Source organism: Equus przewalskii, chromosome 14 (assembly GCF_037783145.1).
Source record: "Equus przewalskii isolate Varuska chromosome 14, EquPr2, whole genome shotgun sequence".
NCBI lineage: Eukaryota > Metazoa > Chordata > Mammalia > Perissodactyla > Equidae > Equus > Equus przewalskii.
Window position 1 is genome coordinate 69,184,432 of NC_091844.1, and position 23,243 is coordinate 69,207,674.

The 23,243-nt window shown below is 55.1% G+C and overlaps 1 protein-coding gene across 12 annotated transcripts in view; it reads left to right on the forward strand.

The window, feature by feature from the left end:
• Positions 1-23,243, forward strand: part of OTOF (otoferlin) — a 99,162-nt gene that overhangs the window by 34,344 nt on the left and 41,575 nt on the right. For 7 of the 12 annotated variants that reach the window (XM_070573067.1, XM_070573072.1, XM_070573068.1 and 4 more), the window contains exons 4-7: positions 6,747-6,846; positions 9,554-9,735; positions 16,614-16,658; positions 22,848-22,921. In XM_070573067.1, coding sequence (XP_070429168.1) covers positions 6,747-6,846; positions 9,554-9,735; positions 16,614-16,658; positions 22,848-22,921 — 401 coding nt within the window. The remainder of the gene's footprint in view (positions 1-6,746; positions 6,847-9,553; positions 9,736-16,613; positions 16,659-22,847; positions 22,922-23,243) is intronic. The other 5 variants (XM_070573074.1, XM_070573069.1, XM_070573075.1 and 2 more) reach the window with 1 other exon arrangement.

Here is a 23,243-nt window from a genome sequence, read left to right on the forward strand (position 1 = left end):
CCACCCATCCACCCATCCACCCATCCACCCATCCATCCATCCACCCATCCATCCATCCATCCACCCATCCACCCATCCATCCATCCATCCATCTACCCATCCACCCATCCACCCATCCACCCATCCATCCATCCACCCATCCACCCATCCACCCATCCATCCATCCATCCATCCATCCACCCATCCACCCATCCATCCATCCATCCATCCATCCATCCATCCATCCACCCATCCACCCATCCATCCATCCATCCATCCATCCATCTACCCATCCACCCATCCATCCATCCATCCATCCATCTACCCATCCACCCATCCATCCATCCATCCATCTACCCATCCATCCATCCATCCACCCACCCACCCACCCACTCATCCATCCATCCATCTACCCATCCACCCATCCACCCATCCATCCATCCATCCATCTACCCATCCATCCATCCATCCACCCATCCACCCATCCATCCATCCATCCATCTACCCATCCACCCATCCACCCATCCATCCATCCATCCATCTACCCATCCACCCATCCACCCATCCACCCATCCATCCATCCACTCTTCCAGTCACTCATCAAACATTTACTGAGCAAATCCTCTGTACCAGGCAGACACTGTGCTAGTCACTGGAGATACTAAGCTGAGGGATTAAGTCACCCTCCCTGCATCCCAAGAAGGTTTCCTGCCACGTGGAAGAGGAAAGAGAGATGTGCGCCTAGAACCAGGACCAGGACCAGGCTACATTGCTAGAAGAGAGCAGACGGCTAGAAGATGGACAGAGATCTCCAACCAATGAGCTGTGTTGGGAAGTAGTGAGCTCCCTGTGCTGCGCGAAGCTGAGCAGAGAGTGGACCACAATGTTGTAGAGGCGATTTCTGAATCAGGACAAGCTGAACTACATGGGCTCCCAGGATTCTGCCATTTGTAGTGGGAGCCCACAAGATCTCAGCTGAGCGTGCAGTGTGGTCGTTTCAGGCCTGCTGGCAGGGCCACAGGGGAAGATGTTTAGGGCAGAGAGGCCTCCCTTTGGCCTCTCAGGGTATCATGTCATTCAGGCAGCTGCCTCTGACACCCGCAAGAAGAGCTGGCGAAACACCCTGCAAGGGGCCCACAAAATGGAGCACAACCTTCTTCCCTGGGGTGAGAGACTGGGTGACCTGTGAGGACAGGAGAAACAGGAACAGGAGAAGGGCCACACACAGACCAAAGTGGATGTGGAAGAGGAAGCAGAATCACAAGCTGAGAGCCAGGAAGGGCATCCAGACACCCTAGCAGGGACCCATACATAGGGGTCAGAGCAGCCAGGAGCATTAGAGCTCAGCCAGTGCAAGCCTCACTGTGCGGATGGGGAAACTGAGTCTCTGAGAGGGTACAGAGGCCACGTGGGCAGAGAGTGGTGGGGCTGGGGCTGGGGTGGATGTCTTCTTCCTCACCTTCCTGATCCTCCAACTCGTAGGGTGTGTGAGCAGTGAGGGTGGAAACCAAGCATACGGAAGAGACTGGTAAATTGTTTACGATGAAATCTGCTGGACCAATCACTGAAATGCTAGGAACCCTTGAAAACATCAAAACTCCTGCTATAAACAAATCAGAAGTGTTTGAGAAATTGGAAACCATAACAGCGAATATGCTGAAATGTAAGCCTTCCGTTAGTTGTTCTAAAATGCCAACAAGAGGGAGACAGAAGGGGAGAGTTTCTCTCCTGATTCTCCTCTTCTTCCTCTCTCCTCACCTCCCCTGCCCCAACCCAAGGGAAGGCAGGAAACCCCCCAAGGGGAGGCCTGGGCCTGGTGGGAGAGTGTCCCGCCAGCCCCTCGGAAGCCTGAAGAATGTCCAGGGCGCTGCTGGCTGCAGAGCTGGGGTGGGGAGATGGACTGGCCGTCTTGAGGGGTGCACGGGGCCCATCCTGACCCAGGCCAGCTTGAGGGGTCGGAGTGGGAGGGCGGGGTGCTTGGAGGCAGGTGGGGCTCAGGTCTCCCCACCCTAGAATCAGGGCTCTGTTTCCCAGAGCCAAAGAAAAGGCCCACCTGGTGTTTGCCCGAATAAGGGCAGAGGGGCTGTGAATGTGACAGCCCTCTGTCCCCACTGTGGCCCAGTTCAGTCACCAGGCTTCTTCTCATGGGTCAGCTGAGCTGAGGGGAAGCCTGCGGGGTGTGCACTGGACTTACCAACCAGCGAAGCCACACCCGCTGCTGGGCACCTGGCAGGCCCCTGAGTACCTTGTGGATGAGTGAATGAAAAAATGCCCCGTGGGGTCAGGAGGCAGAGGGTGTACAGGGTGGGAGGGTCTGGGAGCAGGAATCAGAGTGGCCCTTCTTCTCTGAAGAGTCCAGGACACCCCAGGGTGAGAGCCAAGTCATGTGAGCGATGCATTTGGGGAAAGCGAGGTAAAGGAGGCTGGTGTGAGAAAAGGACGCCTATGGGCCTCCTCCCATCACAGGCCATCGCAGAGACACGGACTTGTCCTTGAAGCAGAAGGCAGCTTGGAAACTGGCCCCTCACCCAGTGGTTCTAGGGGCTGCCGAGAGGAAGAGGCCCCGTGTGAAGACGAAAGTGTCCTAGTCAGGGACCAGGAGGCCCCAGGTCTGCTCTGCCCCGCCTTGAATAGGTCCTTCTTCAGGAACCTTGGACGTCCCAGTGAGGACAAGGTATTGGGTCCAGGAACCTTGCGTGTCCCCTTCAGACTATCCAGGACCCTTGAGGGGGGATGGCCTGGCCCAGGCGCCAGTCTCCTGGAGCTTCTGAATAATTCAGGAACCAGGAACGCAGTGGAAGCCTGGCTGGGCACTTGACACCGGCTCCCAGGGGAAAGTGATGCATTATTGACAGGTCCCGAGGCTTGGCTGCGGCTCTATTGGCTCTATTGTGGTCAGTCTGCAGGCCCATCAGTGTCTGGGGCCCCCTCCCTGCTGGCTAATTACCTGGGGATCCTGGCCCTGCCCAGCCTGCCCAGCCACTCTGTGGGGCCAACCGGGCCTCATGGGCCAGCTGTGGGCCCCGTGGGGGGTGTCCTCTTTGCAATGAGTAACCTGGATGGGCTTCCTAAGGGATGTTGTCAGAGGACAGAGGGTTGGCTCCCAGCTCCTTCACCTAACAGCCTGGGGAAAACTGAGACCCAGAGAGAGCTCTTGCCCAGGGTCACCCAGGAGGGTCAGGCAGAGCAGATTTTCAACCCAGACCTTCTGTCCCCCTGGGCCAGGGCTCCTCCTGGCAGAACAAATGGCCTTGCACCTCTGCTTTCCAGCTGCCCAAGGGCATGTAAGCCCACCCTCCCAGGCAGCTCCTCCCCTGCCGACCCACCCTGAGGAGCAGAGGCCATAGGCAGACCCTGCTGAGTTTGCAGCCAGGCTGGACAAAGGGTCGCCAGCCTGGGCAGGGTGATCTCCAGGGGTCACCACGCAGGCCAGAGCTGGGGCTTCGTCCCTGCACCAGACCCCTCCCCAGAGGATGTCCATGGAGGGGGCTAGGGGCTGTGTTCGGGCAGAAGCAGCCTTAGAGCACTGGCTTGGAAGCTGTGTTTCCAGAGCAAGCACCCTGGTTTTGCTTCGATGGTACATTACAGACGCGTAAAAAGAGCAAAGTTTTATAAAAATGCTTTTCTTCTTACTTTACATAAGACTGAGACAATATCAATTGTCCATTTGAAAGAATACTATTTTTATCTTTGTTTGCGGGAGGTCGGAAGGAACTATGAAGAGTTAAAGCCCCCCAGCTGCCCCCGGGGCTGTGGAAAGCCGATTTCTTTGGGCGTGCCAGCTCTCAGGGTCCCAGCCCCGCCCTCTGGGCCACAGACAGGCACTGGCTCTGTGAGGCTGTGCATCTGCAAAGGAGCCCAGCGCTGTGTTGGGCCCTCCAGATGGCAAACCTCCCACATTAAGGAGGGGAGGAGGGGCCAACATCACGTGCGTGTTCTCCGCACCTCCCAGTGAAAAGGGTGGTATTATTTCCTTTGGGGAGATGGAAAAAAAGCAAAGCTCAGAGAGGTTGGAGAACTAGCAAAAGTCACACCGCTGCCAAGTAGTAGAATCCCCCTTAGACCCTGCTGGGCAAACCCAACCTCTGTCTGACTCAGAGCCCGGGCTCTTTCCACTGTCTACACTGCCTTCCGTGAGGAATGGCATGTAGTCTGCATGTGGACAGGGCTTGGACCAGGGTGTGAGGAGCAGGGGGTTTGCCAGGAGGTGGGCCTCGGCTCACCGTGTGACTGAAGCAGCGGCAGAATGGACGAGCAGTGAGAGCAGCTGTGGAGCAGTGAGATCCCTGTCACCTGGTGTGTGCAGGGGCTTGAGAGCTTATGTCAGGGAGGGTGTGGAGGGGACTCCTCCTCACTTGTGCTGGACCAGCTCTCCTCCCAGGCCCCTCCCAAGTCTGAGGTCCCAGACTCTGGCCTTAGTTAGGACTTGCAGGGGACTAGCTCCATCCTGCCCCCTGGGGATGTCTTGTCACGTTGCAGCATCTCTGCTGATCCTTGGGCCTGCCTCTGAGGTCTGGGGCATCCTCTAGGGAAAGATATGCGTGAGCGTCCAGCACTCAGCAGGCACCCAACGGGGCCTAGTGGAACTGAAATGGCCTGAAGCTCCAGTGGGTGAAGTGCAGTAGACCCGGGTTCTCAGAGTGACCTCCCCAGCAGCACCAGCAGCATCGCCTGGCAGCTTGGGAGAAACACACATTCCGGGCCCGCCCATCTTCTGAATCAGACCCCAGGGGTGGGGCCAGTGGTGAGCTGGAGCTGGCTCTTACTGGTCCCCAAGAGCAGACGGTGCACATCTCTCCCACCGCCGAGTTCAGCGACTTCACTTTGGAAGCTTGAAATTGGCCGCAGAGGGAGTATTGACACCATGGAAATGGACAAGAGCTACAAGTCAGGACTGCCTTTCCTCTCCCCATCCGGTCGGTAAACAGTTGCCAGCACAACCATGGGTAGGTGGCTCCAAGTCATTTGTGTCTTAGCAAGCCCTCCAGAAGATTCTGTTCATGCTGAAATGGGAGAACCACTGATTTAGAACCAAAACGAGTAAGGCTGCGAAAAGGCTAGTGTCTCTTTCATGCCTACAGTCTGCTTTTGGAATGCCTACACTGTACAGAAGCTACAAACACACCCCCCCACCCCGCTCACTTTATAGAGACAAAATTGAGACTCAGGTCTCCTGACCCCGACTGGGCGCTTCTTCTCTCCGTGCACCACCCAAACTGGGGAGAGGCCAGGAGGCAGCCAGGGGAGGAGGCTCCCCAGGGACTAGGTCTGAGAAGCGCCTAGAAGCCTAGTCAGTCTTTAGAGTCGGGAATGGTAAGCAGTTTCACCCACAGGGAAGGTGGGGCGAGCCGGCAGATGGGGCTCCAGGCTCGAGAGGGAAGCACTTCGTGTTCATCCCCCGCTTCCTCCCCTCACGCAGACGGAGGCACCCTCCGTGGCATTCAGAAGGGTGCACACATCGAACATGATCCTAAAGTCAGAAATTACCTGATACCTCACCTTGCCCAGATTTGCCATTAATTAGCTGTGTCCCTTCCCACTTCCTCCGCCTCGCTTCCTCTTCTATGAATCCAGGTCAGCACCAGAAGATTCCAAGGCCCCTCCACCTCTCACACACTGTGGCTGCCCGCCTCAGCCTTTGTCCCTTCAACCAGAAACAGTGTGTGTGTTTTCATGTGCCCCATGTGAGAACACCTCTCTGAGGACCCTGTTCTCCCCCAGAGCAGTAACCTTCAGCCCACAGGGTGAAATGGGGCTCGAGGCGCCTCGGTCAGCATTGATTGGGCGCCCACTGTGTTCATTGATTCAGCTGGCAGATATCGAGATGTCCTGTGTACTGGAAATAGGACGCAGCCCCTGCCCAGGCGAGGCTCACAGTGTGGCGGCTCCCCTTGATAACCACCTGATTTCTTTCAGAGTGCTGACTATGTGCTAGGCACTCTGATGAGAACTGGGCACGGAGATCTCAGTTCGTCCTACAAACAACAACTCTGGAAGTGGGGGTTATTAGCTCCTCTAAGGAGAAAACTGGAACTGTGAGAGGCTGAGTAAGTTGCCCAGGAAGCAGTAACTTGCTTAGTAAGTGTCAGAGCTGGGTTTCAAATCCCCATCTCTCTGACTCTAAGACTGTGCTCTTCCCTAACCGCGCTGCCTTTCCCCTGCTATGCAGCTGGGAATGTGGGGGTCCCACAATCGCGTGGCTCTCTGCCCTCAAGGAGATCGCAGAATGCAGGTGTGGGCGTCACTATGGACTAAATGGGGATGAGTGAGCCCGTGGTGTTGGTAGAGACCTTGGTCATGGTTAGGGAGGTGGAAAGGGGAGGCGCTGCTCTTGTGTCCAGGAGCCTCTGGTCCTTCCCCAGCAGCCTCCACCCTGGGCATCTGGGAGTAGCTCTGCAGGGGCTCAGCCGAACCCCGATTCCACGTCCCCAGGGAACACAAGGCTCCACCACTCTACCCTGACCCCAGTCTAGGAGCATTTCCCCAGGGTGCTCACTGCTCTCAAGCTCTCCCAGAGAAACGGATCCCGTACACACAACCCCGCAGTTGTCAGGGGTCACGTACGCTCCTGGACATGCTACCCTGGCCAGGACCATCCCTGGTCCTGGGCCACCTTCTCCAAGCCCGGCCCGGAGCCTGAGCAAGCCCTCCCTCTCTCCAGCCCATTCATCTCCTTTCCAGCCAGTCACAGCCTCCTGGGATGTCAGCCTTGCTCTTCCCTCGGGCCTCTTCACGAGAAACCGCCATGCCCTCTCTGCTCTTCACAGGCTAATCGGGACCTTCCGCATGGTGCTGCAGAAGGTGGTGGAGGAGAACCACGTGGAGGTGACCGACACGCTGATTGATGACAACAATGCTATCATCAAGGTGGGTGTGCCCCAGAGAGTCCCTGGCCTTGCCCATTATGGGGTCACCTGGGGGCCTGCTTCAACCCCCCCCCCAACAGGGCGTGGTCTGGGGAGTGCCCCTCATAGATGGTGAGGTGAGGCAGGAGGAGGAGCCCCGTGGCGTGGCCGGAGCCTTGGGGCATGGCAGGGTCTGCTGCCCCAAGGCGGACATTGCAGCCCTTCCTGCAGTGAGAGTACAAGAGAAGAGTGGCTGGGGGATGCCCTCCCTTCTCCACTGAGAGGGCCTGCCATTTGGACTCAGCTCAGGGGTCACTAAAGAGGCCTCTCTGGTCATGTGAAGGTCACACTGAGCGCTGCTGGCCACTCCAGGGCACAATCTTCGCTCTGCCTGCCTGTCTGGGCTCCTCTCTAAGACGAGCCATTCCAGGAGGGCAGGGACCTCCCTTTCTATTCCATTTGTCACATCTCATCCCAGCACTTCCAGCGTGAGCACACATACTAGTGATGCACAGTCCATAGGCACTCAATGCCTGTCCTCACAGTGGAAGGAAATAAACCAACCCAGGGGCCCAGGCCCAGGCCCTGCTGTGAGGCACCCGTCCCCTCGAGCTCATTCAGTTCACTCAGGGGCAGTATGGTACGGTGTTGAGGAACACAGCTCCAGGGTACAAACCTTAGTCAGGCCACTCACTCACTGTGTGACTTGAGCAGGTTACATGTAATCTGCAAAGTAAGCAAAATTATAGCATCTGCTTCATGGGATTGTTCTGAAGATTAAAAGAATACACAGAAAGTGCTTAGAACAGTTAAGCACATAGTAAGTGCTCAATAAATATACAAAATAATATTGTTAGCATTATTTCCTGACCTCAATTTACCCATGTGTAAAATGGAGCTGTACCGTGGGTCTTCCACCCGGGTCCTGTGTAATGTATGGCCCTACATAATAGTCAGCAGAGTAGCCTCAGGGGGCAGGACTGCAGCCACACGGAGCCAGAATGGGAAGAACCCCCTCTGAGGAGTGCCAAGGGTGGGGCGGAAATTCCCATGGTGCCTTGGTGTCTCAAGACACTTCCTTGCTGAGAACAAGGAGAGCATCTGAGGCTTCTCAGCTTGGCCCCAGCTGGGTTATTCTCTCCATGGACAGGTGCGGGCAGGAGAGGCTTCTGGAAATCAGCGGGGCTGGGGCCTCAGCCACCTTAGCAAGGGGAGAGGGGATGCTGCGAACATCAGTGGGAATGGAGCACTTGGAGGAGAACATAGATGCCTGGAGGAGCAGAGTGTGAGATAAGAATAGGAAGTGAGATGAGAGAGAACTGGGCAAGTGGGCAGGGATGAACAGCCAGTCAGCTCGTGACCTGTGTTTCTAGAATCAGATCTAGCAATTCAGCTGAGGAGAAGACTTACAGATCATCTAGCCTGCCCAACTTCTGCCCATTTTTTGGAAGGGAACCCTGAAGTCCTGGACAGGGAATGGATTTGGTCAAGGTCAGACAGGTGGTCCACAGCAAAGCCACCACTGGGACCAAGGGCTTCCAATTCCAGGCCACCATTTTCCCACCACAACATACTTCGTCACATCAAAGGGCCACATTGACTCAGTGGAAAGGACATGGGACTTGGAGAGGGCCATCCTGGACTCAAATCTCAGCTCAAGCACTTCCTAGCTGTGTGACTTTGAGCAACTAACTTAACCTCTCTGATATGTTAGGTAGGGTAGGTTGAAGTGTTAAGAAGATCAAATGAGTTTACATTAAAGCATCTCAGCATGATGTCTAGCACAGTGAGGGTTCAGAAAGCATGTGCACCTTTTCCTTCCCTGGGGAAATCTAAGCGTGGGCATTCATGGGCCCATGCACTGAGTAAAGGCTGCCTGTGTGGGTCGCAGGAGCAAGTCACTCCCAGACCTGTGAGGAAGGGCAAGTGCATCTGGGAGCCCTCCCTGCACCCCTGTGGTCTGAGGAAGGTACTAGAATGAGTCTTCCCTGTGCACTGGTGAGAAACTAGAGCCGAAAGGAGGTAAGTGGCCCAAGGACACAGAGCAAGAGCTGAATCAAGATTCTCAAGTGCGTGGCCTGTGGCCAGGTTTGGAGCTCCACTTTCTCCCAGAGAAAAGCTCAGGGCACTCCCAGTTCCCTTCCTCCCCAGGGTAGGAGGGTGGGTGTCGGAGGAGCAGGAAGAAGTGCTGACCCCCTGTCTCTGGAGGCCGTCCAGGGCCTGGGCTCCTCTCCTGGAGGCCACACTCAGCTCCTGTCATCACGTCTCCCATGAGCATCAGGAGGAAGGGGCGGTCAGCTGGTTTCAGGCAGGCCACCCCTCTCCCCTGCAGGGTGCCCTGATTCTGAGGACGAGGGGGTGACCTACTCACTGGGGACCCTGAATGATCCTCTTGATTACGTATACAGTGGACTCAGAGAGCCCACCCCCAGCCTGCAGCTGGCTGGGCGGGCTCGCCCTCAAGGAAGAGTAGAGCCAAGTGCGGCAGGATCTGGGCTCTGGAGTCAGAGCCCATGAAGTTGACTGAGTCTGTGCTTGTCTGTCTTTCTGAGCCTCTATTTTCTCACCTGCAAAATGGGAGAGTGAGGGGAGGATAATACCCAGCTTGCCTTCCTCCAGTGAGTTAAGGGTGTGAAAGCACTTTGTAAACATCACAAAGCAGGAGAGGGTACCAGAGTATGATTGTTTTTGCTATCCCAGCTACTCACCACCCACCTCCCTCCCTCCAGACCAGCCTGTGCGTGGAGGTCCGGTACCAGGCCACAGATGGAACAGTGGGCTCCTGGGATGATGGGGACTTCCTGGGGGATGAGTCCCTTCAAGAAGAAGAGAAGGACAGCCAAGAGACAGATGGACTGCTCCCCAGCTCCCGTCCCAGCTCCCGGCCACCAGGCGAGAAGAGCTTCCGGAGGTAACAGGACAGGCCCTCTGGCTGCCCACTGCCCCCAAAGACACAGGGAGGATGCCTGGGGCCTGGTGCCCCGGGAAGGCCCCCCTAGGCCTGACTGGGCTCAGAGGACAGGGCTGAGGTGCTGGAGAGATATGCAAGAGGTGGGAGGACGTTTCTGCGGCACTCCCCCGCCCGCTCCCCACCCCGGAACTCACTGGGGAGGATCCTCCCCCTGCCCTGAGGGACACAAAGTTCCGGGACCTCTTGCCTCCTCAGAGAGAGGAGAAGCAGATGGAGGAGGCCTTGGCCTCCCTTTTCCGGGACCCAGCAGTGCCAGACCAGCCCCAGGCAGCCTGGCCTCCACCCTGGCCCAGTGCAAGCAGGGGAGAGGGGCCTCTTCCTGCCAGAGTGAAGCCAAAGGTCCTGGTTGGGACCCGTCCTCTCTTCTGTTGAGAAGAACTCACCCAGTTACCCTCAATGTCCAGGATTCACACCTGCAGGTGTCCTGCCACACACAGATGTCAGGAAGCTATGTCCAGGCCTGCTCGTTCCAAATGCACTTTTTTACAAAAAAGGGAATGAGATTGTACTACTCTAAGGGCCCAAAGAGGCAGGCTCTAGGCTGGTAAAACGTGGACCATAGGTTCCTAGCTCACTGGGAATAATGTGTAAGGCGCAGGTAAGTCAAGTGTGTGTAGAGGAGGGGGCGGGCTGTGAGAGTTGGGCATGCTCCCCTCCCATCGGAATCATCTCCTCCCATCTCCTTCCACCTTTCCGTCCCAAGTAAGAGGTATTCAGTCCCTGTTCTGAAAAAACACAGATTCTAAATTAGTGTAACTGAATTTTATACTTTTATTAGACGAATATGTTTTCCTTCTTTGTACTTGAACCACTACACACTCACACACACACACACACACACACACACACAAACACACACACACAGATACAGGCTTTAGGCCTTGGGAACCAGGTAGGGACTAACAGCAATAAGGTCAAAGGAACCAGGCCTGTGGCAAGTATGACTGGACCTTCGACTTCAGGCTGTCCATGGGTCGGGCAGCATTGCCCGGGCCAGCGTGGAGCTTGTCTTCCTTACACTCCAGGCTAGGTGGGGTGGAAAGAGCATGCAATTTGGCCTCAGGAGCTCCAGGCATGAGTTCCAGCTCTGCCTCTTACCAGCCTTGTGACTCTTTACCATCTCTCCTAACCTGTACAATGGGGCCCAGAACAATGAGAACCCCCACCTTGTTGTTGGGAGAGCCAAAGGGATGATGGAGGGACAGGTCGTAACTGGGGTGTGAGCTTTGCCCCATGTAAGGGCTGATGACAAACAGGTTCTTGGCAGCTGGACAGTGCAAAGGGTCAAGAGTCAGGCTGGAAATGATGAGAGGAGGAGCAGGGACCCAGTGGGCAGCCAGGGGATGCTGACACAAAGAGCGCCATCTGGTACCTGCTCCCCCTCCTCTGTGCCCACATAGCAAAGAGCTTGGCTGCGGGCCGTCAGAGACTGCAGGTGGGCTCTAAGGAAGGGTTTCTGGGGACAAGATTGGAAGTCAGGTGAGGGCCAGCAACTGCAAGGAAAGGAGTGCTGGCTCTGAATCAGAAGAACTAAGTTCCGTTAAGTGCCATCCTGACTGCCATTAACTAGCTGAGTGACTTTGGGCAAGTCACTAAGCCCTCTGGGTCAGCAACAGGAATGGCTTAAGCATCCTGTCTCCCCTCCCCTCCAACTCCTACCCAGGGATGCTCTGGATCCCGTGGGTAGCACCCATGGGAAACTACTCCCTGGGAGCTCTTGACAGCCAAGAGGGTGGCCCTCTCTGGGCTGGCTGTAACTGAGGCAATGCCCAGCCAATTTCTCTCTGTCCTACAAGAGTGGGCCAGGACGTTGGTGGAGGGAGCGGTGAGAGGATGCAGTAAAGCAAGATGAGGATCTTTGGTCCCTGGACCCCCAGAGGGTCCTGGGCACCAGGAACATGGAGATGCAGAGGGCTCCTCCCATCCTTCCTCACAGCTGTGGCCTGGCTTTCCCACCTCTCCTAACCTTCCTATGGTTCTCCTGGGGCAGCAGCAGGAAGCAGGGGCAGGAGAAGGGGTTTTACCCCGGGACCAGGAATTGGGAGAGGGAGACAACCCCCACCAGAGCTCCTGTCTTGCTTGTCTTCCACTGCCCTGCGTTGGCGGGGCTGTGTGCACAATTTCCCGGCTGCCAGTCCAGACCCTGCGAGCACCCTGGTGGTGGGTGCCATTGCCAGGCTAAGCCATGCAGCCAGCATGCCAGCGAGAGGGAGGGACGGATGGGCCATTTGCTGGTGAGGAGAAAGTGAATGGTTTAGAGAATTTGGGCTTTTCTTGCAGTTTGATTCTGGCTGCCTATACGGGGCCAGTGAGATCTGGGTCAAGGAGTGCTGAGGTTCTGAGGGGAGCCTGGTGGTTGGCCTCAAAGCCCCAGGTGGTAAGTCTCACCCTCATCACCTAAGAGCCTGGCCGGCCAGGCCCATCAGCCCTGGGGTCTGGGAGGAAGTCACTGTCTTCTGGGCCAGAGAACCCTCCAGAAGGGACTTGGCCAACAAAGGGACAAGGAGAGGGAAGGGGTGTCTGTGCCCACCTTCTGACCCCCAGTCAGTCCCCCTTCCCTCACATCTGCTCCCTGCCCTCCACCCCTCCTGGGAAGGCCCAGGCCTTTGTAGATCAAGGCGCTCCATCTACAGGGTGCCCCTCTTGTCTCTCCTTCAGCCCATAACCAGCCAGAGGAAAACCTCTTTGCCGACAAGCAGCTGTCTCACCTGGTCCTCTGGCCTACAGGGGTGTGGCGTGAGGACCCGGTCCTCCTGCCTGACGTGGCTCGGTGGAGTGCTTCTAAGGGGGATGGTGTCCTGGTGGAGTAAGTGGGCAGGAAACAGCCTCCGAGCAGCCAGTCCCTGAGCGGCACTGGCAGGGACTCTTCCATGAATGGCAAAGGAGGCTGATGTGGGGAGGTCCTCTGGTGACCCCATGCCTCTCCCTCCAGGGCCTGGGTCCCCCCTAGCTGTGCTCCTGACATCTGCCTTCACCACTCCCCGGGAAGGGACCTTTGCAGAGGCTCCTCTCCTTAAGGGCACTCACTCCCAAGGCCTTAAGTATCTGCCCAAGTTGTGCCCATTCCACCTCAGGGGCTGTCTGCTGGCAGCTCTGCGTGAGCAGCCCCACCCCCCAACCTGCACCACTATTAGCCTTTCCTCCCACGGTTCATCCCTCGCAGGCCCTGGTAGCTGCATGTCCTCTGAGCCACTCTGCCTATTTCTCCAGTCCCTGTCCCCAAAGCAGAGACCTCTCATTTGACAACTCTGCAAAATACCCCCAGGAATGTGCCAGGAGCCATGTGGCGCCATGGAGACCACAGGGCTCAAGTCCCAGCTCTGCTCTTTGGAGCCCCACTTTCCCATCTGTAGGATGGGGGTCCCTGACACCTCACAGGAGTGTTGGGATTAAATGAGATACTACATATGAGTCGCCCAGTGCAGTGCCTGGCTTGTGGTCTGTGCTCAGCAGATGTCTGTTTCCTTCCTCCTCCCTCTTCCCAGTCACCATGTTACCCACCCCCAACATTTTCTACCCTGAGCAGTATCTGACCTTTTGACCCAGGCCCTGTTGCCAAGCTCCCTCTCAGCTCTGGCCACCCCTATACCAAGGGCCCTTCCCACAAACGCTGCCCACAGCTGGAGCGTCACAGCGTTCCCCTCACCTCCCCCAGCTGTCAGTGCTGCAGAGAAGGAATGAATTACTAACTCCAGGGGTGCTCTGCTCTCAGAAGCACAAAATCAGGGTTCTGGGCCCTTGTATGTCAGTATACATCTGCTGCAGTCTCTGAAGAGAGGAGACTTTGGCCCTAAACACACGTGCTCTCACACACACACACACACACACAAGTGCCTGGGTGTTTGCACACACTCACATGCACACACCCGCTCCCCCTGCATGAGGCTGGGGAGCGGCACATGCTGCTGGTTTCTGGGTTCTGCGGCGGCGGCTCTCGGAGCCACATCTCGGGAAGAACAGAGAAAGGAGCCCCGGCTTTCATCCCACAGCTTTCATCCCACGGCTGCCCTGCTGAGACCCGGGCTTTCCCACCAACTCCTTGCGTTCTGAGACTCTCTCTCCTCCTTTTCTCCACCTGCCTGGCCCTCCTGCCCTCCATGGCCCCACCTCCTTCTGTTGCCCAGCCTCCCCTCCTGGTGTCCCTGGGAATGTAGGGGGTCCTGCAGGGCTCCTCTCTGCCAGGTCTCATCTGGAGGTAGGTAGGAGTGGGGGCCATTTTTCTTGTTCTCCTTATGGATCATTCTTCCTCGCCAGGAGAGACCCGTGGAAGCTGGGTACCTCCCTCCTCTGCCTGGGGCCCGAGCAGTGTGCACAAGCCTATGTGGATGGGCTCGGGACACCCAGCCTCACCCATAGAGTACTGCTTTATCAGGTCCAGTGGCCCCTCCCCAGCTGCCCTCCATCAGGCTGAGCTCCAGAGGTGCAGCAGCTCCAAGGAGCCAGGGTCAGGGCCATGCTGGGATTTGGGTGAAATGGTGCTCAGGAGACTCCTCTCAACCCAGCTGCTGCTTCACCTGAGGTTGGGGTTCCCTCCCACTCCCCACCCAGGGCTGACTGCCCAAGTGAGGCCTGGTGCCATGAAGCACTTAGGTCCCAGCAAACCCTGGAGCTCCCCAGCAGGCCGCCATATTGATCCTCCGCCCTGTGACAGCTTTTACGGGTGACAGGGAGCCACGGGAGTGGGAGCTTGAGGAAGAGGTGGCGTGAAGCCAAGGCCAAGAGACAAGGGCTCATAGAGAGCAAACACTGATTGAGGAACAGAAGCTACCCGGCCAGGCTGGAACACTGGAAACACAATGTGGACCCTAGGAGGAAAGTCAGGCCCATCCAGGGCTTTGCGGAAAGGTCCCCTAGGAGGAAGGACTCCGCAAGGTCAACCCCCACCCCACCTCTTGCAGCTGAGTGACTGAGGGCAGGCTGAGCCTCAATCCCTCGTTTGGAAAATAGGATAATGACAACAGCCACCTCGTGAGATGATGGATGCAGTATGTCAAGGCGTGTTAGAGTTCTCAGCACATGGCCTCACAGTTATTATTCATGCTGGTAGTTGTCGTAATCGTGGTTGTAGTAAAATCATCAGAGTAATATTTTTTCACAGAAAGAGTATCCTTTTCCCTTCTCCATGTCCGCACTCAGAGTGTGGGCCTATGTGGACCCCTTGTCAGCCTGGAAGCCTGGAGTGTGTGCGGAGGGGGCAAGCTGAGCATGTGCCAGTGGTGCGTGCTGTGTGCCCGGGTTACAGTACATGCTCTGGCCTGCTGTGTGCCTGAAAGTCCCCACTGGGCCAGTCTGACACATCTCTGCAGTTTCAGGGCTAAACACAAAGGGAAAGAGAAAAAGCATCACCTTTTATCGTTCAGGTGCACAAATTCCATCTTCTCGCCCCACACCTACCTGCTCGCAGGTGATACACTTCCCCTTCTGGTTCCTCAATTGCAAGGATTTTCAAATTTTTCAGGGTCATAGAGCTCTTTAAAAAATAATAATTGGGGCCGGATCCATGGCCAAGTGGTTAAGTTCATGCACTCCGCTACGGCGGCCCAGGGTTCGGATCCTGGGCGCGGACATGGCACTGCTCGTCAGGCCACGTTGAGGCGGTGTCCCACATCCCACAACCAGAAGGAGATGCAACTAAGATATACAACTGTGTACGGGGGGGGTTTGGGGAGATAAAGCAGAAAAAAAAAAAGATTGGCAACAGTTGTCAGCCCAGGTGCCAATCTTTAAAAAAATAATAATAATAATAATTAATAAATTAACTAACTAACTAACCAACTAATTTCCCTCAAAACCTGGATTGATGATTCAGAGAAAGGCAGCCCTGCTTGGATTAATGTCGAGGTGGGGCCAGCACATCCATTTGGCCCTCATTCTGGAAAGCTCATTGGTGCCCCTGCTCCATTGGGGCAAGCCCCATGCAGCTGCCAGTGGGTGTCAGTGGCGGCCCATGGACCAGCAGGGCCTGGGGCCAGAGCAGGGCTGCGGAGACAGTCTCCCCTTCTCTGCAGCCAGCTGTTCTCTGCTCCATGGTCTCAGCCAATTTTAGCAGCCAGAGTCCTGGCTGATGTTAACCTGTTTGAAAAGAATTGCAAACTGACCAGCTTGCCTAATGGAAAGGAGAGCTGGCCAAAGCTGGACTTCAGCTGTGGTCTATCTAGGCCTTCGGGTCCTGAGCTGTCAGGGCATGGAGTCATCTACCTGGGCAAGGTCGGTGCCGGGACAGAATGTGAGCAGGGGAAAAAAATCACTAATTGTCATTTGCTTTCTCTTCTTCATCCTCATGGCCACAGCACCAGGCAAGCATCGAGAGAAATTTCCAGAAGGGTTTTCCAGGAGCCTTTCTAAAGAGGGAGAGGAGCACAGTTCTTGCCATGCTCTGAGCCCTGGAGCAGTAGCTCACCTACCACCACATGCCCAGAACCTCCTTGGCCCACCTTTCTTCTGAGGGGCCCTCAGAGCCTGGGAGCTGCCCACTGGAGGGGCACCCTCCACGCTCATCTAACCTTGTGTTCCCTGAAGCACCTGTGACCCACATTCAGAAATCACCAGACCTGGCCTTGAGATTGGGATAGTCGCCACCCAGCCCCACCGTGTGAGCCCCTCCCTTCTCTCCCCAGGGCAGAGCCCTGGGCCCTTGATCCCTGCCCAGCAGGCCTAGGCATGCTGAAGTGAGAGGCTATGGGAGCAAGGGGTCCCTGGGAGAAGGAGGACCCTGGGAAGTGTGGGGTCAGCAGGGCCAGGGGCTAAGTCTGTGAGTGTCTCTGGTCCACAGCCTCTCACACACATCCCCTTGTCTCCTCATTTCTTCCCCTACTCAGCAAAGGCAGAGAGAAGACCAAGGGAGGCAGAGATGGCGAGCACAAGTAGGTGTCCCAGGCCAGGGCAGAGCCCATGGGGCTCAAAGGCTCCTCACCACAGGGTGTGGATGTCGGGATGGCCCAACTCGGAGGGCTTAGGCATGGGCTGTCCTGCTGGAGCCAGCACAGAGGGATGGCACGGCGAGGGAGGTCTCTCCATCTGGCCATGGGGGGTGAGGGACAGCGAGTGTTAGGGTGGGGGTGGGCAGGTGGCCGGGCCTTCTGGTTTCCACTCCCTCTTCCCTCCTTTCAGTGTCTTAATCCTCCTCCACTCCCCTGTTCCACTCCCCTCTCCCGTGGGTCAGGCCCTCAGGCTTCCCTGTGAGGGAGGGTGTGACTGAAGGCAAAGGCGTGGGGGAGGCCCAAGAAGCCGCCTGCCCCCACAGAGTCAAGGCAGGGCTGGGCAGGTGGACATGCAGCCCTGGAGGCCCAAGGAGGACAAACTCTGAGCATGGAGTGACCACAGTGGGTGGCCAGAGCATGAAGCCCCAGAAAGCTAAGGAGAGGTGACCCCTCTCTGGTGGTCTTCACCATCTGCATTCCCCCAAAGGCCTCCTAGGGGGTGGAGCAATCAGGCGTTGTCTGGGAGAGGAGAGGAAGAGGGGGCAGCAGATGAGGGGGCCGGCCACAAGGAATTGTAAAGGCTTAAGGCCTGGGCTGATGAGGAGGTCTCACAGACTCCCCCAGAAGCACAGGTCATCTCAAGGACTCTCTAGCATCACGGGGAATTCACAAGGGCAGTGGTAGTCAAGCTGACCATGCTGGAAGGGGCCTCTGGTCCAATGCCCTTTTTTACAAATGACAAATCTGCGTCCCAGAGAGGGAAAGTGACCTGCCCCAGAATAGAGGCAGAGCTGGGACTAAAACACAGGGAATCTAACTTCCTACCCAGAGTTTACAATAGGCCCTGGACTTTAGAGCACTTGATGGTAGTCTAAATTTAATTTAATTTTCCAAACACACCAGTAGAGCTGAAAAGCCAGGAATGTGCTCTTTATTTTCCAGGTATGGAAACTGAGCCCCAGAGATGATGAGAGGTTTGCCCAAAACTGGGGTCCCGGAAGTTAAAAATTAGTTGATACGAGGACATCATGGGGACATCAGGACTGTGTGTATAGGGGTCTGAAGTAAGCAACAGTGGCATGGACTTGGGGTATCTGCTCGCGTTAAGATCCCAGGGGCTCACAGCCTCATTGCTTTAACAAGAGCATATCGAGTTCCAACTCCCACTTGTTACACACGAGCAAAAGCATGATACCACGGCACTGGTATGGCATGGGGAGAGCTCAGGCACGGAGACCTGAAGGGTCAAGGAGTTTGCCAGGTTCTGAGCAAGAAAAGAAGCCTCAGGCAGACCATGTGCCCAGCTTGGAGAGGAAGCCAGGGAGTCGCATCCTCGAGGGTGTGGGAAATGATGGCAGATGCTGAGCTGCGGGTCCCTCTTTAGGGAATGGTTTCAAGGGGTCAGGTTTCTGCATGGACACTAAAAAAAAAAGGCCTAGATGAGACACGGATAACCTGTCCATCCCCCGGGCTCCTTGTCTGAGAGCAGTGAGGCTGTAAAGCCCTTCTTGATTTCCAGCTCCCCAGTCTGTCCTGGGCTAGACCCCAGGGATTCAGACTGGCCACAGGCAGACTAAGAGCTGCCTCAGAGTGCAAGCACACAGTAGGCCCACAGTAAATGCTGGTTCCCTAGCACGACCCCATCCTAACGTCTTGCCATCGCCAATTAACATATGAAATAAAGTAAACTAGCATTTATTATTCTTATTTTAATGTGTAGAGCCTTAGGATGATGGAAAGGGTAGGAAAATGGGATTTCTAAGAAGAGATTCAACAAGTTGAAACTCTTTACCCTGGAGAATAAAAACTGTGGAAACAGTTTTACATCTCTGAAAGGTTAGCATGTGGCAAAGCTGGCTGGTTTCTCTCTCCACTGAGGAGGCATACGTGGAGACAGGTGTAAGTTGCAGTTGGGAAAACTTAAGATTCAGGCCATGAAAAAGCTCATGCTCCCTATGAGGACTTGAGATTCAGGGACAGGTTCACCTGGGGAGACGGGAAAACCTATCTCCATGATGCTGTTGGCTTGAGCCTTGCAAGGGGTTGGGCCACCAGGGAGAGCTGAGGAGCCAGCTTCCCTGGCAAATCTGGGGCTAAGTACACGAGGGTCTCTCAAGCCGGCTGGTGTGACAAGGATGCATGAGCAAGCAGGCCCGTTTGGAGACAGGTTCTGTATGAAGGGTCAACCTGTCCTGCCCAGATGTAGGAAGATATCTTAAACTAACACGTCTGAAATTCAACACACTTTGAAAGATGACTGTGAAGGCTGCAATTATGAAATTACCTGTACTTGGGGCATGGAAAACAGGAGAAATAAACCCATCACAGGCCCTTGGAGACTATTCCCCAAGTTTTGAAAATTTGGCCATTTAAACAATGCAGAGAAGTACCACAGACTGTGTTTCTCTTAGGCAGGAGTTTGTTTCTCCCGATTACCTGAGGCCTGAGCTCGTGAGCCCAGACAGTTCTGACTGAAGGCAGTCAGGGGGGAGAAGCCCTGGGCAGCCACATTGCTCTAAGTCACTACCTCCAGAATAATACATAGCTCCAAATTCATGAAACACCCAGCTCACTAAATTTAGCTTGGCCAATGTTCCCAGGTCATTATGAATGCCGAGCTCTCCCCTAGGACCTTGAGTACATCACCCAACCACAACGACGTCCTTCTAGCTCTGAGCCAAGGAACTAGCAAAGAAATCATCAGACCCGTAAATGAAAAAGTTTACAGTGAGTGAACTAACTTTAAAATCTTTTCTCTAGAGAGAAGTAGCAGTCTAAATTGTAAGTGCGTATCATTCTGATGGCATTGAACCCAGCAATGGGCAAGCCCAGAGGTGATGACTAATCCTCAGAGAGTCCACAAGGCCCACCTCCGCTGGCTCCTCATGTCATCCGTGAATAAGGAGCCACTTGGTTGCAAAGTAGTTTTTCACTGAGTTGACTATTGGTTTGTTTTCTTTGTCTATTTCTCATCGAATTATATCTTCAGTAATTGGGGAACCCAACTAGACCAAATGTAGAACTTCATTTAAAAGAAAATTCTCAGTACACCAGTAACCTAATCAACAAATTGCATTTTTTTGAAATCTAACTCTTTAATGCAAGTAGATAATCTTCAAAATTCCCTGATGAAGTTAACACGTATTTCAAAAATAACCTGTACCCTTTGCCAAGAGAAGCAGGCACAGTGCTTTCCAGGAGCCAGTGCTGTGATGGGAAGAAAAGGTTTCTTCCATAGTGAACTTCTGATGTGTCATCCATCAGAAAATGACAAAGGGCAATGATAGCCGATGACATCACGCTCTACTGCCCACAGTTCAGATGAATTGAAGAGTGAGCCTAGGAGGAACAGACAGAGGCACAGAGCCTATAGTAAGAATTCTGGAAATTGCATTTAACCTACATATTCTGTATTTTTCCTAAAGGGGCGAATCATCATTTAGAGATACCCCCAGACACACGAGAGTTCCAGCAGTGAACCTATCTACTTGAGATGGTTAAAATCATGCAGGGTTGGGGAGAGGGGTTTCTCCTTTGAATTGCATCAGGGTATGGTACAGAATGGATGGATAAGTATAGTTTTTAAAAAGTCTCAATCTTCACTTCCAAATATGTTTGTTTTAAGGAATAAGGTGGCTTTGGAATTCAAGGGCCATGTCTGCTCAAGGGGAAGCTCTTTTCCACTTGAGTAGGCCCTTGGAACCAGCATCAGAAAGCCTTGATTCCCTGCTACCTGAACCTTCTCTGGGCCTCAGGTAGCAGGGCCAGATCCTGTCCCAGGATGCCTAGCAGCAGGCTTCTCCAGGCTAGGCTTGCTTCTGACCAGACACATCGCTTTGACCTGCCATCTCAGAGCACTTTTCTCGGGGTCAGCAGGGCAAAGGGGGATGATGTGAGGGCAAGGCTGTGTCAGAGAAGGCTGCATGCGACAGCATCCCGGGGACAGACCCCCATGAAGTGGGGCTTGGGACTCTAAGGATGGCACAGCGCAGGAATGGCCAAGAAGTGATTGTATAAATCAAACACAGGGCCCTCCAGGAGACTCCTGGGTAATCCAGGAGAGTGGCAGTCAGAGCAGTGAGGAATCCCAAACACTGACACGGGGAGTGGCATGAGGATCCACGCTAGGCACGCTTCCTGTTGCAGGGGTCAGAGTCCAGCCAGTACCCCTGCTCTTAAGGCCACCAGGCAGAGAGCAATCCCACAGGATGGTTCAGCCTAAGCCAGGCAGAATGGTCCCTTTCTCACCACCACACGATGGTTTCTAATGGTTCATTGACCTGTTCAATGTTATGTCACCAGTCATTTAACGTTCATAGCAATCTCTTCCAAAATGTGTTGATGCTCATAGGTTATTTTTGAATGAGCCCCTTCTCTGTAAACATGGGCACAATGGAGACAGAAGCTGTATGCTTCAACCTCAACTCTCTGAGCCTCAGTCCTCCTTGCACTGAGTGAGGAGAAGCATATGTCCCTCCCAGCATTGCTCTGAAGATAAAATGAGCAAATATCTGGAAACGCCTTTGGCCCCCAGTAGTTGCTCCATATGTATATGGCATACATATATAGCATCATCCCTTATTAAGAGGGGAAATTTTTTTAAACAATTCTAAAGGCATCAGTTTTCCTTTTTTAGAGTACCTTTTTTTCACTTTCTTCCCGTTGCTCCATCCCAGACAACATGATGCCGGCTAGTGCAGACACATCATTGTTACCCCAGCGTTCTTTCACCCACCTCATGCCTTTTTAGGAAATTACGAACATACTAGTGTTTCCTGAACTGAGTTGGTGCCACATGAAATGGGTGGCTCCTGGTTGCTCTCTCACTGGGATACCAACACACATCCCTTCACGTCTTGCCTGGCACATGAAGAGTCACGAAAAAGTGTGGGGCTAGGATAGGGCCAGGTTTGGAGGGATGAAATTGGCTCCCCAACCCCGGTAGAGGGGCTTGAGGTTTCTAGGCCATCTCTACAAGGCCAGAGAGGTTTTCCCCAATCTCACATTGCCCAGCATAAAGAACAGTGGGTCCTGGGAACCATAGTCAAGCCTCCACAGGGAGATGCGTGACCCAAAGATGGGTGGGCTCTGCTGTGGGTGTGCTCAGGGTTGGAGTCTGCAGCTCGCCCCACCTGGGCCTACAGGATGACAGGGCCACACCCAGGAGGAGGGAGAACGGGAAGTGGAGGGAGTCAGGTATCCGGCCCATGCAATATTCATGGGGTAATGGAATATTGCACTTTACCCCCTGCTGATCCTACTCCTGGTCCCTCCTGGCGCCAGGGACCACAGGCTCCGCTGCAGGGACATCACTGAAGGGACAGTGAGGACCCCTGCCCCCTTCCCTCAGCACCCCTGACTGCAAGTCCCTTCACCTGGGGGCACAAGGCCACACCAAGCCAGAGGAAGAGGTAGGAACTACAGAGCCTGCCATACATTCCTGGGTGTTGGTGGACGGGGGATTCTGCAGTGAGAGGGGACAGACAGAAGGGGCAAAGCCAGGACCAAAGATAGACAGAAAAGGACCATCTCCTCCTTTTCAGTGAGGACCAAGGAGGATCCCAGGAAGCAGCGAGACTGGGGAAAGACAAGGCAGGCTTTGCGCACCACAGCCATGTGGGAAGTGACCAGCTAGTTTCAACCACATCTCCACCTCCTCCTCGGCCTCTGCCCCTCTGAGTCCTGTTCCTGCCCTTCTGTTCTGATGCTTTGTCTCGGGTCCTCTGGTTTCTTTCCAACCAGCTGAGTGGGGTGCAGGGACAGAGAGGATGAGCTCGGGGGCACGGACGCAGCTTGGAGCTCTAAGACTGGACTGAGGGGGCTGAGATCAGTCCAAGACCCCCAGGGGCTCCAGTTAAACGGTTCTTTCCAGCTGAATGCCACCTTCTCTGGTCGCTGGGGCTCGGCCTACTCCTCGGTGGTGTGAGGGCATGGGGAAGGAGGGAGTGGTAGGGTTTCCTCTGCCCGAATTCTTCCTCATGGCTCCCAAGTTAGGAAGTTCGCCCCCCAATAATCTCTCTCGGGACCAGCAGGTGAGGGGCTGGGGTTTGGATCTCTCTCTTACGGGTTCTCTCGGGTTTTGCTCTTCTATGTTTGTATGTCTTCCCCCTCATCCTGGCGGGCCCCTCACAGAGCCGGGAGAAGCGTGTTCTCTGCCATGAAGCTCGGCAAGAACCGGCCGCACAAGGAGGAACCCCAAAGACAAGGTACGGCGCGCGCCCCAGCCCGGGTCCCAGCCCGGGTCCAGGCGGGCGGTCTCTCCGCACCTGATGGAGACCAAGCCCCGCCCCTCCGCGGGCAGCGCCCAACAGGCTCTCCTGCGATTGGCCGGCGGAGCCACCTGGGCGGGGCCTGGCCTCCCATTGGCGGGCGGAGGAGCCAGGTCTGATAGTGGTCCTCAAGAAGGGGGCGCTCTCAGCTGAGGGTGGGACCGGTCTGTCTGCTGGTCTAGAACTGAGCGCAGCCGTGTGCCTGGCGCGCCTGTTTATGAAAGGCTCCTCCTGCCCTCTTCGCTCCCATTCTTTTTCT